General features: G+C 39.0%; 1 protein-coding gene across 1 annotated transcript; it reads right to left on the bottom strand.

Annotated features, from left to right (window-relative positions):
• Positions 1 to 829: 829 nt before the first annotated feature.
• Positions 830 to 14,401, bottom strand: LOC125238957 (protein prune homolog 2). Its single transcript, XM_048146457.1, has 9 exons — positions 13,590 to 14,401; positions 12,796 to 12,885; positions 11,764 to 11,907; positions 8,852 to 8,970; positions 5,801 to 5,933; positions 4,336 to 4,472; positions 3,037 to 3,168; positions 2,298 to 2,384; positions 830 to 1,308 (listed from the first exon to the last, which is right to left on the bottom strand). The coding sequence occupies exons 1-9, from the start codon at positions 14,364 to 14,366 to the stop codon at positions 1,188 to 1,190; spliced, it is 1,740 nt and encodes a 579-aa protein (XP_048002414.1). The 5' UTR covers positions 14,367 to 14,401; the 3' UTR covers positions 830 to 1,187.
• Between the last annotated feature and the right edge of the window lie 810 nt (positions 14,402 to 15,211).

The following is a 15,211-nucleotide window of genomic DNA, read 5'->3' as shown; positions in this document are numbered from 1 at the left end:
TACTTATTGAAAATTACTGTCGAAAGGGACCTAAAACCCACAATATCCCGCCGTTGACAACCCGGGACAGACCGGCCTGGCGCAAATGCACAAGAATACAAATGAAGTTGGGATTAAGGGCAGGAAGAAGAAGAGTAAGGGCCAGTTGCATCAACCACATTTGACAGACACATCATCGTCACGCAGCAGACGTCTATGGAACTTCCCATACAATAAAATTTAACGAACGCTTTAACGGTGACAGATGGTTTGATGCAACTGGCCCTAATTCTCCCAATACTCAATCCTCTTTAATTGTAACAAATACCTCAAGTTGATTCTGCCTCAAATCTAAATAAAAGTAAAATACTGTTTTTATAATTTTTTTTTAAGAGATACCATTCGGTCCGCCTGATTGGGTTGGAAGCCATTCTAAACCAATGTTGGATGAACAACCTTCTGTCAATCAGTTTTTTTTGCCAGGCGGCGATACTATTCAAAATCTACCAATCAAAATATTATATATATATATATATATATATATATACATATATTTTTTTTTAAGTATGAATATGGTTAAAAGGTTAAATTGTCTCAATTATACACAGTTCCATGATGACAAAGACAATATACACGGTGTAACATGAGGAAACAGAAAGATTTTAACTACGCATTTCGGAGGGCAAAATAAAGATAAAACGTTATATAACGTCAAGCTAATTTCGTCAAAAAATTCGCTATTTTTGGATGTATTTTCACATAAAAAGTGAATGTTTTTCGTAAATCTGGCACTTAAAATAAATATACATTTTTTTTCAGAAAAATTATTTTTTTGCAGTTAATAAACATGAAATAAATGTCATAAATGCAAAGAAAAAGTGACAAAAAGAATAAAATTTAATATTTTATATTTCTATGAAAATAATTTAATTTGTTCTTAGAGAGTTACTAGTTACTTTTGACATCTATCAACAAGGATAGTTAGATGTCCAAAAAGGCATCATCGCCATCAAAATAGCATTTTGTTCTGAGAAAGTAAATGTTATTTTTTCTAATGCTTATAACTCTGAAAGTAGGCGAAATCCGGAATAGTTTATGTGACATTTTACTCTTCTAATATGATGAGTTAAAATTATTCGGTTTCCTTATGTTACACCGTGTATTATACTGTAGTTCTACGGTGTTTAAGACAATATTTATTACAAAGTTTACCGCTTGCCTTCGTCATACTGCTTCACCAGTTCCGGTATAGCGTTGGGCTCGACAGGGACAAGAGTCATTAGCTCTGTCAGGTTACGCACGTAGCTTAGTTTGCGGAAGAATTTTGAGCTGAAAAAGGAATAATAAAATTACAAATCTATAATCTGTTTCTTTAGGTATTTAAGTGAATGGGTTGTGTTCTGAAGAACTTTGACATGATGCCAACGGCCACTTTTCATCATCGCACCGCTCGCCATCGACAGCCCTGGCGCTCATCCACACACCTTACAACCTAAATGGTCGCGCACCGTGCGGTTTCAGAGGAATGAGCTCCCTGTCGAGGTATTCCCGATGAACTACAGTATAGGGTTCTTCAAAAAAGTGTACAAGTTTCTAATGGGTCGGCAACGCGCACGTGACACCCCTTGAGTTTCGGGCGTCCATAGGTTACGGTGACCGCTTTCTATCAGGCGGGCCGTATACCTATTTGCCACCGACGTGGTATAAATAAAAGGTAGGTAGGTCTAGGTAAACAAACAAATGCAAATGCAAAAATTTCATTTTTGGCATTTTCTTTCAACAGTCATCTGCTGCTCTCCGAGTTGTTTCTGAAAACCCCTTAGTCCCCTTACTCTATGGGAATACGACGTTTCATAACAGAGTTCCTATGACCACCTTTCTGCTCCATCATCCGATCAGCTTTATGAAACCATAATATTGCATTGTCACGTGATTTACATTATTGTGCAAAATTTCAGCTCAATGAAAAACAGTAATGTACAAATTATTTGTTTACGTTCTTTGAAATACCTAAAAGAACAAAGTATTAGTGTTAGGCACTGGTCTCACCGCGAGCTAGTAAGCTATGGGCTATCGGCTATAAAAACGAACAAAAGATAATCACTCCCGTGCAAATAAAAGAGACACGGCGATGTTTATAGTTACTCGTCCAGCGGTGAGCTATCAATATCGCCGTGTCTCTTTTATTTGCACGGGAGTGCTTATCTTTTGTTCGTTTTTATAGTCGATAGCTCATAGCTTACTAGCTCGCGGTGGGACCAGTGCCTTAGGTATCCCATCAATTAATATAAAATAAGGTGAACAGTGGATGAACTCACCTGACGAAAGCTTTAGTAAATGCAACGAAGATTTTCAGTCCGTACGTGGGGTGTACTAGGTATAAATGCTTCAAACTCTTTCGTAACCTGACGAACAAACAAATAGACCATAAGTTTCTTTTTTATATGTAAAAACTAGAGATGCAACGAATAGTTGTTTGGCCGAATACCAGATACCGAATATTCGGCCCAACCATCGGCCGAATATTCGGTATCCGGCCGCCGAATATACGGACAGTAGAATTTTACCTACAATACCTACAATTTAAGCAGGGAGCGGGCGCGTCGTACAGGTTTTGACTTATTTCGTAGTGAACTTCGCGCGGAGTCCGGTTTTGTTTAAATGTTTTTTTTTTTTTTATATAATAAAAGGCTATGATTATAAGTATTATAACCGTAACTGTTTTTTTTTACATTTAATTTGTTTACCCCAAAATCATTCAATAAAAAATAGCACATCCGGTATCCGGCCGGATAGTACGTCACTATCCGGTATCCGGCCGAATATTAAAATAAGGATTCGGCCCTGATTTTAATATTCGCCGGATACCGAATAGTAACCGAATATTCGGTGCAACTCTAGTAAAAACAATGCATTTTATTCATTTTAGACATAACGTTTCGAGACATTTACTGCTTAAGACCTACACAATCGGTATTTAAACAGAAAAAGTGTAAGTTTATTTTTTCTAAACAACCGGGTTCGATTCCCAGCTGGGTACAGAGACTAATGTCTTACCGTCTATCTATAAGTTTGTAGTATTCCCTCAACCAATGTATAGTAGGCAGTCGTCGCGGCCCCGCGCTGCCGTATAGATACACCAAGATGTAATTGTCCGGTACCAGTCGCTCTAACGTCCATATCACGTATCTGAGGAACATAATAAATATTAGCATGGAAAAAAAAGTTTTCGGTTATGGCATAGATTAAATATAAGAACATCACATACATTAAAATGCGACCGCCTAAGAACGCGCATACACTACACCACACATAGATGGCGCCACAAAAAATTGCCTTGTTGCCATCGATTATTTGTAGATTGGCGTTAAGTGTCACTTTCGAGCCATAAATATATGTCAAAAGTGACACTTAACGCCATCTACAAGTATAATCGAAAGCTACAAGACATTTTTTTTGTGGCGCCATCTATGTGTCGTGTAGTGTATGCGCGTTCTTAGACGGTCGCATTTTAATGGTATGATTTTCTTACATTTAATCTATGGTTATGGGAAATAACACAATAAGAAAAAAATCGTAGGGGCAACTTTTTTTACCTATAAGTGTTGAAAAAGCTACTGATTCGGAGTAGAAATAACATAAATTAATCAAAAATATCACATTTAGCTAGCAAGAAAAGAAACGCTTTGGTTTGCGATCACTGCTGCCCATGGCCAATCCGAACACCAATGGGGTTGAAAGTGCGTTGCTAGCTTTTCTTTGAAGATTTGAAACGACCGTTCCACAGTTCCGTTCCAAGCAGGAAGTTTCTAGAGAAAAGCAGGACTGCCAGCCATCTGCGTAATTAAGATTTTAAACTAAAAATAGGCTTACTCATGGCCACAGACTAGCCGAGGCGAAGACATTTACAATGGAGCTCGCCCAGAGTCTGTTTACCCTTGATTTGGAGGTTGATGGGAAGACGCTGTCAAGAAGATCAAGCGCTTGCGTTTCGTTATTAAATTACTACGGCTTTCGTCCAAAACAGATCGTGTTGATAACTATTGTATTGTATATTTATTGAACTAGCTTTTGCCCGTGGCTTCGCTTGCGTTCGAAAGAGACAAAAAGTAGCCTATGTCACTTTTTAACCCCCGACGCAAAAACGACGGGGTGTTATAAGTTTGACGTGTCTGTCTGTCGGTCTGTCTATCTGTCTGTCAATCTGTCTGTTTGTGTGTCTGTCTGTGTGTGTGTGTCTGTCTGTGGCATCGGTCTCCACTTAAAAAATCACGACAATTCGTCGCTCCGTTTTGCCATGAAGGACGGACAGACACACACACATTCCCATTTATAATATTAGTATGGATAACTCACAAGAACAGGTTGTCCATGACGTAGTGGTAGTCGGCGCGGCGCACGTCAGGCAGGTGGCAGGCGCTGAACACTATGAGCGCGCAGCCCGACGCGTCGTAGCCGCCGTGGGATACCACTCTTTTGTATGGCTCGATCACCTGTGAAATAATCAAATATTGAGAAATATAGCGGAGCGATAGAGCGGTTTCGCGCTACTAATTTGTTCCGGATCCGTGAAAATAAGACCAGTCATAGCCGTAGAACATAAATTGTAAATTTTACAATTTCCGCTACCTTAAGGTTGTCGGGTAGAAATCACTCTTTAGAGATAAGACAGCTTGTTGTTTACCTTTGTTTGTGTTGCTTCTTTTCTGAAAGATTCTGAAAGTTTCCTCATTTTTGTACGGAAATTGGAACTCTTAAACATGGATACAGACAAAGGGCCGAAAATATGTCTACACGTCAAATTCCTGTGTAAAATTGTGATAATAGTCACAATTGTCAAAAACTAACCTATTAGATAGGTTCAGGTTGCTTCTGATGATCGAAGGGAAAACCCCCGCATTGCGGGGCTTCGTCAACTCAAGAAGCGAGTTACCTAATGTTTTACCCTAAAGTTATCAAGATTTTATTGAATACTAGCTTTTCCCGCGGCTTCGCCCGCGTAGTGATCTATTTTCCCATACAAACTTTGGACCCCATTTCACCCCCTTAGGAGGTAAGTGTTGAAAAATCCTTTCTTAGTGCTCCTCTACACCTTTTAAGGAACCTACACTACCGTCAAAAAGTTTAAGACCAAACACGATATATGCAAATAATCAACATTTCATGAAGTTCCTATGAGAATATTACTTTTCAGTACCTACAACCGACAAAATAAAGCGTATAACAATTTTTAAAAAGGGATCATAATAAGAAATAAAAGCTAAACGTTTTTCTCATCGAAAAATCCTCCTCGACGCTTTTTCACTTCCGAGCAGATTCTTGGCATTCTTGCTATAAGTTTGTGTAGCGTTCCATGCACTCGTATTGCAGTATCTCCCATAGAGCTGTTGCAGATGTCGGACATTGTCTTCGGACTCTGCGGTCGAGTTCATCCCATAAAAGTTCGATCGGGTTAAGGTCTGGGGATTGCGGTGGCCAAATCATATTTTTTAACACACCTTGGCGTTCTTTACTGACTGTGTAGCTTCTACAGATCTTTGCTGAGTGTTTGGGATCGTTGTCTTCTTGCAGAACAAATGGGTTGCCGATCAATATAATAAGATTACGTTGTTTTCTATTAGTTACAAATTTAGTTTGATGATTTTTAGAAGGGTTTATAACAATGACACTGAACATTGTGTTTGGTCTTTTTGACGGTAGTGTATGTGCCAAATTTGGAATCTCTAGGACCAGCGGTTTCGGCTGTGCGTTGATATGTCGGTCAGTCAGTGAGTTTCTTCGTTTATATATTTAGATATTGTATAGTAAAAGTAGTAAGAACCTTCATGTCGCAGGTGGCGGGCCCGCCCGGCCGCGGCACGCTGAGCCACGAGCGTTCGTCTCTTAGTTCCTCTGCAGCCGAGTACTCAGGGATCGGCTCGCTGGCACTGCATGAGCTCAGGGTGTTTGTTGATCTGAAGAAATAGTAGGGTTATTCTAAAATCACGTCTGAGTGGCGGCTTTAAGGAGGAAAGCGAACCCGCGAACGCCCCGTACACACTTGGAGGCGGAGCGTAGAGAACGAGCTGAGGGAATATGGACCGAACTGGAACGAGGCCAAGGCGGTTGCTTAAGAAAGAAAGGCGTGGAAGGCAGGGCTCGGATACCGGTAAAATTTTCAAACCGTTATCATGTACTTGCGGCAAAACCTTTAAATTTCGTTTTCGCTCAAAAAACCGCTATATATTTTTAAACCGGTTTTTAGTCGCTGCGTGAACGTAGGTATTTACGCGGCGTCGAATAAACCGGTTTATTTCGGTTAAAATAAAGTTCTCATAACATTCGCGTTCTTTAGAAAGTTCGGAGTAAAATCGAATTAAACCGGTTCCGAGCCTTGGTGGAAGGATCCTGTGGAGACCCTATGCATCTATGAGGTGTCCTAGGACGAACAACAACATTCTAATATGGTTCGGTGTCCCCGTCAAGAGTTTCGGAAAGGGTTTGCTAAAATCTTTGGTTTTTCAGTATAAGGCCTCTAATCTAGGGCGATACACGGTGTAACATTAGGAACTCGAAACATTTCTGAGGGAAAAATAAAGATTGTGACAAGACGCCAAAAAAAATTTTTTTTTTTTTTTTAGTTTTATTGGATGTATTTTCGCATCATTTCCTACTTGTCGTATCCGACAAAGGTGACTCTATTAACAGTTACTGAAGAAATGCTCTGATGAGGCTCGCAAATTATCATAAATGTTATTCCTAAAACTGGCACTGAAAATAAAAAAATACACATTTGTGTAAAAAAAATACTTTTTTTGCAATGAGTCACTGCTCACTAGTTACTTTTTGATATGTATGTCCGATAACGGCATCATCGCCATCAAAAAAGCTTTTTGTTCTGAGAAATAATAAGTAATTGTTTTTTTTTTAATGCTTATAACTCTGAAAGTAGGCGAAATCACACTAGCTTTTGCCCGCGTCTTCACTCGCGTTAGAAAGAGACAAAAAGTAGCCTATGTCACTTTTACTACTACCTAAAAAATCACGTCAATTGGTCGATCCGTTTTGCCGTGAAAGACGGACAAACAAACAGACACACACACTACATAATTATAAATGGGAATAGTAAAATCCATATTTTACTCTTCTAATATGATGAAGAGGCGGTGTAGCGGTTTATAACGTCAGCCGTGTTAGCTGGAGACCCGGGTTCGATTCCTGGCTTCGCCACCAGTGGACTTGATACCTTTTTCTTTAGTGTATGGTATCTAATTCAGTTTATAATTTATATATAGTATAGTGTTACTACTTAAAAAACAAATCAAAAAAATATTTCATAAAATAGTTTGATTTGTTCCCTACGTCGAGGAATACACTGTAAAAATTATTCTGTTTTCTCATATTACACCGTGTAGAGCATTGCCTATAGGCATATGTAGAGACTAGTGGTTCATGTTCGAGCATTTCTTTTTTTTCCACCACTTTTATGAAATGTGATATTTTTGAAAAAAAATGGTATTTCCACTCAGAATCACTAAGTTAGCTTCTTCAATCCTAGTAGTCAAAAAAATTGTCCCATACGATTTTTTCTTATTTTGTTAGCATTTTCCATACATGTTGTGTGGGGCCTGGGGTAACAAAGGAGGAAAGTAACAAAAATGTATGGAAATTCTGGGACACTTTTTGTCTCCCAGTGAGATTGAAAGTACTCGTGATTCTGAGTACAATTGACCTAAAATTCCCTTAAAAAAATCAAAATTAAAAAAGGCAAAAAAAAAAGAAACGCTCGTTCAGCAGTTGTATGATATCCTGGTTCAAAGTTCCGAAGGTTGATAAAACATCATATAAAGGGGCCAGAGATTATTTATTGGCTACACTGTGTTTTTTTTTTTGTTTTCCGTTAAATTTGACAAGTCGTTAGGTTGATTAAGTTCATTATCAGGAACCATCCTGTATATCACTTTTAGTTAAATTCGCAAAAAAATTTTTTCAACGTTTACATACATAATAAATTAATTTATTAGTGTGAGAGACCCTTAAGAATTACATTCAAGCTAGTGTCAAGTGATTGACGGCACGTGTCAAAACAAATAACATTAGGAATGGGTAAAGGTGTCACACACGTGTTCAGTAATTACATACATATAATCACGCCTGTATGCCTGTATCCCATAAAGGGGTAGGCAGAGCACACGAACTACTAAGTTTCGGTGCCACTCTTGGCAAAAAGGGGTTGAAAGAAATCCAAATTGTGACATTGCAGTGACAGGTTACCAGCCTCTCGCCTACGCCACAATTTAACCCATATCCCACAGTCGAATCAGACAGTCGAGTGTTCAGTAATTATCTTAATTTTTTTAATAACTCGATAACCGTAAAAGTTAAGACGCTTGTTTCTTAGAGAAATTAATTGTATTTTCTCCTCACTAGCTCGGAAACACGTGTTTTGTCCTTTAATACCAGCGGGTAAAAACGCATTTTATCCACTAGTGGGTAAAGTAATTTGACCTTGAATAAAGTCAAATTAACTGCTTTAGAATTGATAAAAGTAGGCGAATCTAGTAATAAAGATGATTTACCACCTGTGGAACTACTGGAAGCAGTGATAAACGCATTTTTTGCGTTGTAGTTTCCTCGCTATAGTGAGGGGAAAAGTTTTGTGTTACACTCGGGTGCAAATGTATTTTACTTCTCGTGTGTTAAAAAACTCGCAAGTTCGGTATTCTATTCTCGAATTCAACTATAGAATCCTTTCACTTGCTCGTTTTTCAATTCCACACTCGGCGTTAAAATACAACTTTGCCCCCTTGTATAATAAATAACTATTGATCTAAAGAACCTTCCCTTAAAGTTCGCGGAATTCAATAAAAACAGGTTGTATAATAAGTAGTACCTTTTGCTATGTTCCTGTTCGACGGGCGTGTGGTACCCGGGTTCCGGGGGTTCCTCTTCAGACTCCAGAGAGTGTATGCTGCCGCTGTCTAAACTGCACTGATCATCATCATCAGGAGGCTGAAACAAGCACATGGGCCATTTTTAACCCCCGCAAAAACAACGGGGAGTTATAAGTTTGACGTGTCTGTCTGTGTGTGTGTGTCTGTCTGTGGCATCGTAGCTCCCGAACGGATGAACCGATTTTGATTTAGTTGTTTTTGTCTGAAAGCTGAGTTAGTCGGGAGTGTTCTTAACTTCTTAGCCATGTTTCATGAAAATCGGTCCACTATGTTCGGGGTCGGGGATTTTTTCAATTTTTTTTTGTAACATGGGTATTTTTATGTGATTCATACTCAGAATCGCGAAGTCTTTCGATCCTGATAGAAAAAAAAGTCTCAAGACTTCCATACATTTTTTCAAACCTTCCATTCCGTTACCGCCGTACAAAATGTATGAAAAAATGGTAACGGAATGGGAAAAAACCTTGGGACACTTTTTCTCCTATTAGGATTCTGAGTGGAAACCACATAAAAAATTCTAAATCCAAGGGGGGGGGGGTCGAAAATTATGTAAATAAGGGATCAAATGTATAATTTCAAAACGACTGTCGAATAAGTTATTCGCACGTGTGAGTAAAGGTTAGCTGGTAGAGAATGCCTTCTGGCATTAAGTTCGCCTTTTGTACATTTTTTTTTTACTGTGCAATAAAGTTTAAATAAATAAATAAATATTATAAAAGTCCACCTTTAATCACGTATTACTCCGTATGCTTGTTTACCACCCACGCAAAAAGCATTACAAGTTTGACATTAGCAAGAACAATGGTAGTATTCGATAACGCTTTATTGTTCCAATTCTCACCGTTACCACACTATTGTGTAATGCTATCAACGTTTTACTATATCGCTGTGTAATACCAAAGAGGATCAAGTATTATACATACATACACACATACATACATACAATCACGCCTGTTTCCCAGAGGGGTAGGCAGAGATCACGGATTTCCATTTACTACGATCCTGACAAATCACTTTCGCTTCACACACTTTCATAACGTTTCTCATACACGCTCGTCGGTTTCGAGTACTTCTGACCTGGCCTTTTTGCAATATTTCCCCGATTTGAACAAGAAAAGTTCGCCTAGGTCTTCCACTTCCAACTGACCCTTCCACTCTCAAGTATTATACACCCTGTTTTTATTGAATACCGTTAACTTTAAGGGAAGGTTCTTTAGGTCAAATGCAATTAATTTCTCTAAGAAACCAGCGTCCTAACTCTTACGAGTTACGATTATCGAATTATTAAAAAAAAAATACTGAACACGTGTGTGGCTTCCCTTACCACTTCCTTATGTTATTTGTTTTGACATTTGCCGTCAGACACTTGACATTGATGTTAATGTTATGAATGTTATGATTAAGGTCCTACTCTCACACTAATTAATTCATTTATTCTGTATGGAAAGGAAAAAAAAATTTCTAATTTAACGAAAAGCGATGTATAGGGTGGTTTCTGGTGATGAACCTAACTGCGTGTCGAAAATGAAAACAATAAAAACATGGTGTAGAGAGTTACTGTCCAAGTAAAATATGTAATCACAATGCATAGACTGCCATCTCTCGACACAAGCCTAAAACTTTTAAACCCCAGTTTTGACAATTTGGCCCATATTCTTAGCTTGATATGTGCAAAGACATATGTAACTCCGTATAGGCAGATAAAGTCTAAGTAAAAAACGTACCTCAAAGCCCTATAGAAAAAGGCACGGTGGCCTAGATGGCGTTACACCTTTCGGGAACGCTCGGCTAGATGGCGTTAATATTAATATTTGACATTTTAACACATATCAAGCTAACAATATGGGCCAAATTGTCAAAACTGAGGTTCAAAAGTTTTAAGCTTGTGTCGAGAGATGGCAGTCTATGCATTGTGATTACACATTTTACTTTGACAGTAACTCTCTATAATACTTGATCCTCTTTGGTCTAATCTAAGAATTTTGAAATATGATTTGACTAGTATTCAGTCTGCCTATTGTCCCGGAACTATCTGTTTGTTTACCAACTTAAATTAATTAAAATTAGTGTTTTCAATACGTGTTTTCATCATTCACATTAAGTTATACGGTCCACAACCCCGCTAGGTATCACTAATAAACAAAAAAATCACGAAAATAAATGTATGGTACTGGAAGCATGTTTTTTTTAATTAAACACAGAAAACAGTACACGTGATGTTTTATCACGCCATCCAATAAGTCTTCAATCAAAATCGTTTACAAATAAAGGAAGTAAATTTGATATATTTTCGTTATTAAACGTAAGTACAAATGACCAAAAAACTGTAGGGTAATCATACTTACTTACTTACTTTGTTGGCGCGACGACCCAAAGTGAGTCTTGGCCTCCAACACAAGAGCACGCCACTTTACGCGGTCCAGAGCGACCTCTCGCCAGCCCTCGTTAACGCCGAGTTCACGGAGATCTGCTTCCACTCTATCTGCCCAACGATATTTAGGATGGCCAGCGGGACGGCGTCCAGTTGGACAACCCAGATAGGTTTTCTTGACTGCCCGATCCTCACCCATCCTTATAAGATGGCCAAGCCAGCGGAGACGATGTGCCTTGGTCTCACCTATTATATTCGGTTCGGCTATAAGATGTTCAATTTCGGCATTTTTTCGGATTCTCCAACTGCCATCGTCTCTTTTCACGGGTCCCAGAATCTTCCTGAACACCTTACGTTCTGTTACTAACACTCAAGGAGGAAATAGGGTAATCATAACGTAAGGGAAACCCTTCTATAGGGTTACCGTATCAAAGTGATTAATCAAATGAATAGGTGTTCAGTCCCTAGTTAGAAGCTTACCAGTTGTATCCTGCGGCGATGCGTGGGCCCCTTCGCCTGTGGAGTGGGCCTTAGGGCTACGCTGCCCGTGTAAGGATCCAGAAGCGCTTGATACGCTGACCGGTCTTCCTGTGATGATGAGACTACGTCGGGAGAATCCAGGTCCTGAGGAAGAAACAGTTAGATAGATAGGTATTTATTGGAAAAAAAAATACAAATGGCGGACTTAATGCCTTGAGGCATTATCTACCAGTCAACCATAGGGCCAAACAGAAATTCGCGAATGTGGGTGCAGTGAGAAAATAAACTAACTTTATTTGTATCCACAATAAGCAAGAAAAGACCGTTAATACATAGTGTAAGCAAATACTATATAAACTCTTAGAGTTAATACGTACAGCTTCTGACGTTTCCCATACAATGGAGCGGCAACGATTTTAGCAGCGCCATCTAGCGGTACGAGTTGTTCAAAGTCGTTTGTCAGACTTTTATTTTAGTAAATTAAAATAGAAAATGCGATTACTTGATCTACTTTAACATATTTAGACGGAATAAAACAAAAAAATAAGAATGCGTGACTTTTTTTTAATTTTATACTGTATGAACTAAATTATTTTGATCAACTCATGCCGCTAGGGGCGCTAGTATCGCGTGTTGCCAACTTTGGCACCAAGCTGCACGTATTAACTCGTAGAGTTTACATAGTATTTGGTGTAAGTACAAGCACATGGCCCAACTGGCAAGGTCGCCATGTAGTATTGGGTGTGGAAGGACAACTAGGTCCGTTTAGACGTATGTGTTAAATGGCTCATATATAGGCTGAAATACTAGTCGCATATGCGTGTCTGGGTGAGGTGTAGTACTCACACTACATAATTTTTATTGTTTAGCCGGGTCCACACTGGCCTCACGCCTCGCGAGGCAGAGCCTAAACGCCCGTGCTCATGCGCGCACATTTGCCTCGCCCGAGCAAATTTGCTCAGCCAGCTGTCAGGTCAGCTGTTCAAAATAGTTCGAGGCGTTCGGCCAGTGTAGACCGGGCTTTTAACTTACATTTGGTGGTTTAATGGTTGTCTTCAACTCGATTGGAAGGTCGAAGTTTGGTCGCGGCCTGTGGGCAGGAGACTCACACCATTCTGCCACCTGGTAAAAATATTTGTAAATTTACCTTTTTTTATGGAAACGAAAAATTATAGGAAACCCGTCAAGGGTTTCAGGAACGGGAGTGATAATTTTTTTTTTTTGCGTTAGCAGGCAAACGAGCAGACAGGTCACCCGATGGTAAGCGATCACGTCATGGACATCCGCTATACCAAAAGGGTTGGAGGTGCGTTGTCGGTCTTTAAGATGGTTGTACGCTCTTTTTTTGAAGGTCGCATCGGTCCGGAAACAGGACAGGAAAGTTCATTTAGCTGGGCCATTTTTCAGCCCACGTTTTATGTGACATGGGTATCTTTTACGCGATTCATACTCAGAATCGAGAGCTCTTTCGATCCTGATAGGAGAAAATAAATGTCCCAAGATTTCCATACATTTTTTCGAATCTTCCATTCCGTTACCGCCATACAAAATGTATGAAAAAATGGTAACGGAATGGGAAAAAAACCTTGGGATACTTTTTTCTCCTATTAGGATTGAAAGAGCTCGCGATTCTGAGTGGAAAACACATAAAATTTTCCAAATCCAAAAAAAAAAGGGGTGGACAACTTTGAAAAAATGGCCCAGCTGGCAAGAAGCTTCTGGAGAAACGCAAAATCTCGCCAATAAAAAATAATGTTAAAATATCCTGCCGTCTAAGTAAATCAAGAAGATCTAGTGCTAGACTTAAAAAAACGATATTCACTCACCCCTGAATGAAACTCTTCAGCCTCCTGAATCTCCTCATTGCTCTTCGGCGTGCTCTGTCCCGTCACTCTCAGCACCTCCAACCTATTCGCCCCACTCTCCCCTTTCTTGACCCCACTTTCCCCTTTACTGACCCCATTTTCCCCTTTCTCCACATTCCTTTGAAACTTCTTCTCAATCTTAGCCACATCAGGCGGACTAGTTACGTCTAAAGAATTTAAGATATGGCTTTCAGCTGTTGTAAAATTATCATTAAAATACAGGTTATTTTTACTAGTATTCCTTTCAGGGCTATAAAAACCGTTAGTTTCATGCTTTTCATCTTCTATACTTGACAAACTTAAGTCTTTATCATCTTCCTTCCTCTTTGGTATTAAATCTGGATAGTTTTCATCGGGACTAGCCAAGCCCATGAGCGGATGGTCCGTCGTTGAAGTTAGCGTTGAACTAAATTTTGGACTTAGGTTTAAGTTCTTAGGTCGATTAGACTTTTCTATTGAGATCTTTAAACTATTGATATTATTAATTAAATTATCACTCTCTATATTCACTGAGTTTTCTAAAAGATCTGTCTCCGGGTTTAACTTTTCATTTTTTATGTTTTTCACAGAGTTTTCTAAATCTCCGCTTAGCCGTTCATTTTCTAAGTTTTTGAGCGGATTAAATCTAAGTATGGGTTTTGTCTCTGGGTTCTGGAGACGGAGAACTGGGTCTGTGGTCTCCGGGTCTTCGTCGGAGAGAGAGCTCGGGGTGTGTTGGGACTCAGAGCCGGTGTCCATCTTCTCGTCTGAGGATTGGGAATCATGCAGATGAATGCTGGTGCTAGAACAAATTATTATAATGCTTAGGTTTGAAACATACAATAGTACATTGTACAAGGGAAGTTAAATATTACAGTTAATTAAATCGCGACGGCTTGCTGGAGCGTTTTAAAGACTCGAGTTAGTAATATTCATACTCCCAGAGTTACACACAATGTTTTTCATCACACTCGCAATGTAAAAAATATGTAAATAGATGTAAAAAAGTTAAGTACAGTACAAGAAATTTCATTATTCCCTTGGGAGAACGATTTTTCTATAACTCACGCTCCGCCTGCGTGCAATAGCACATTTAAAGTGATGAAAAAATTAGGTTGATGGCAAAACTGATGAGATGCGGCAGGTTGAAACAAATCAAATTGTACGTTTTTCTATGACCAGAATTTTTATTCAGAAAATAACGCAATCAACATCAGATTTTCATTATTGTTTTTCACCACAAATACTTTTTTTTTAGTCTAGATCAGTGATGGGCAAAAGCAAAAACTGAAGGGATTGTATCCAGTCCCCTACCCCTACATCCTTCAAAATACTGTGTTATATGGCCAGATTGGCCAATACTGTAGCAATAACCTAACCACAAAATTAAAATTTTGAAAAAACCGGGGGTTATTTTCAAAGTTGTCCCCCCCCCCCCCTTTTTTGGATTTAGAATTTTTTATGTGGTTTCCACTCAGAATCCTAATAGGAGAAAAAGTGTCCCAAGGTTTTTTCCCATTCCGTTACCATTTTTTCATACATTTTGTACGGCGGTAACGGAATGGAAGGTTTGAAAAAATGTATGGAAGTCTCGAGACTTTTTT

The sequence above is a fragment of the Leguminivora glycinivorella genome, chromosome 24, assembly GCF_023078275.1.
Source record: "Leguminivora glycinivorella isolate SPB_JAAS2020 chromosome 24, LegGlyc_1.1, whole genome shotgun sequence".
NCBI lineage: Eukaryota > Metazoa > Arthropoda > Insecta > Lepidoptera > Tortricidae > Leguminivora > Leguminivora glycinivorella.
This window is presented reverse-complemented; position numbering and strand designations above follow the sequence as displayed.

Coding starts and splice junctions, on each gene's coding strand:
- LOC125238957 (XM_048146457.1), bottom strand. CDS start 14,366: ATGGACACCGGCTCTGAGTCCCAACACACCCCGAGCTCTCTCTCCGAC. Junction 8,971..11,763: donor ATCGCCGCAGGATACAACTG/GTAAGCTTCTAA, acceptor TGCTTGTTTCAG/CCTCCTGATGATGATGATCA. Junction 1,309..2,297: donor TTTACTAAAGCTTTCGTCAG/GTGAGTTCATCC, acceptor TTCCTTTTTCAG/CTCAAAATTCTTCCGCAAAC.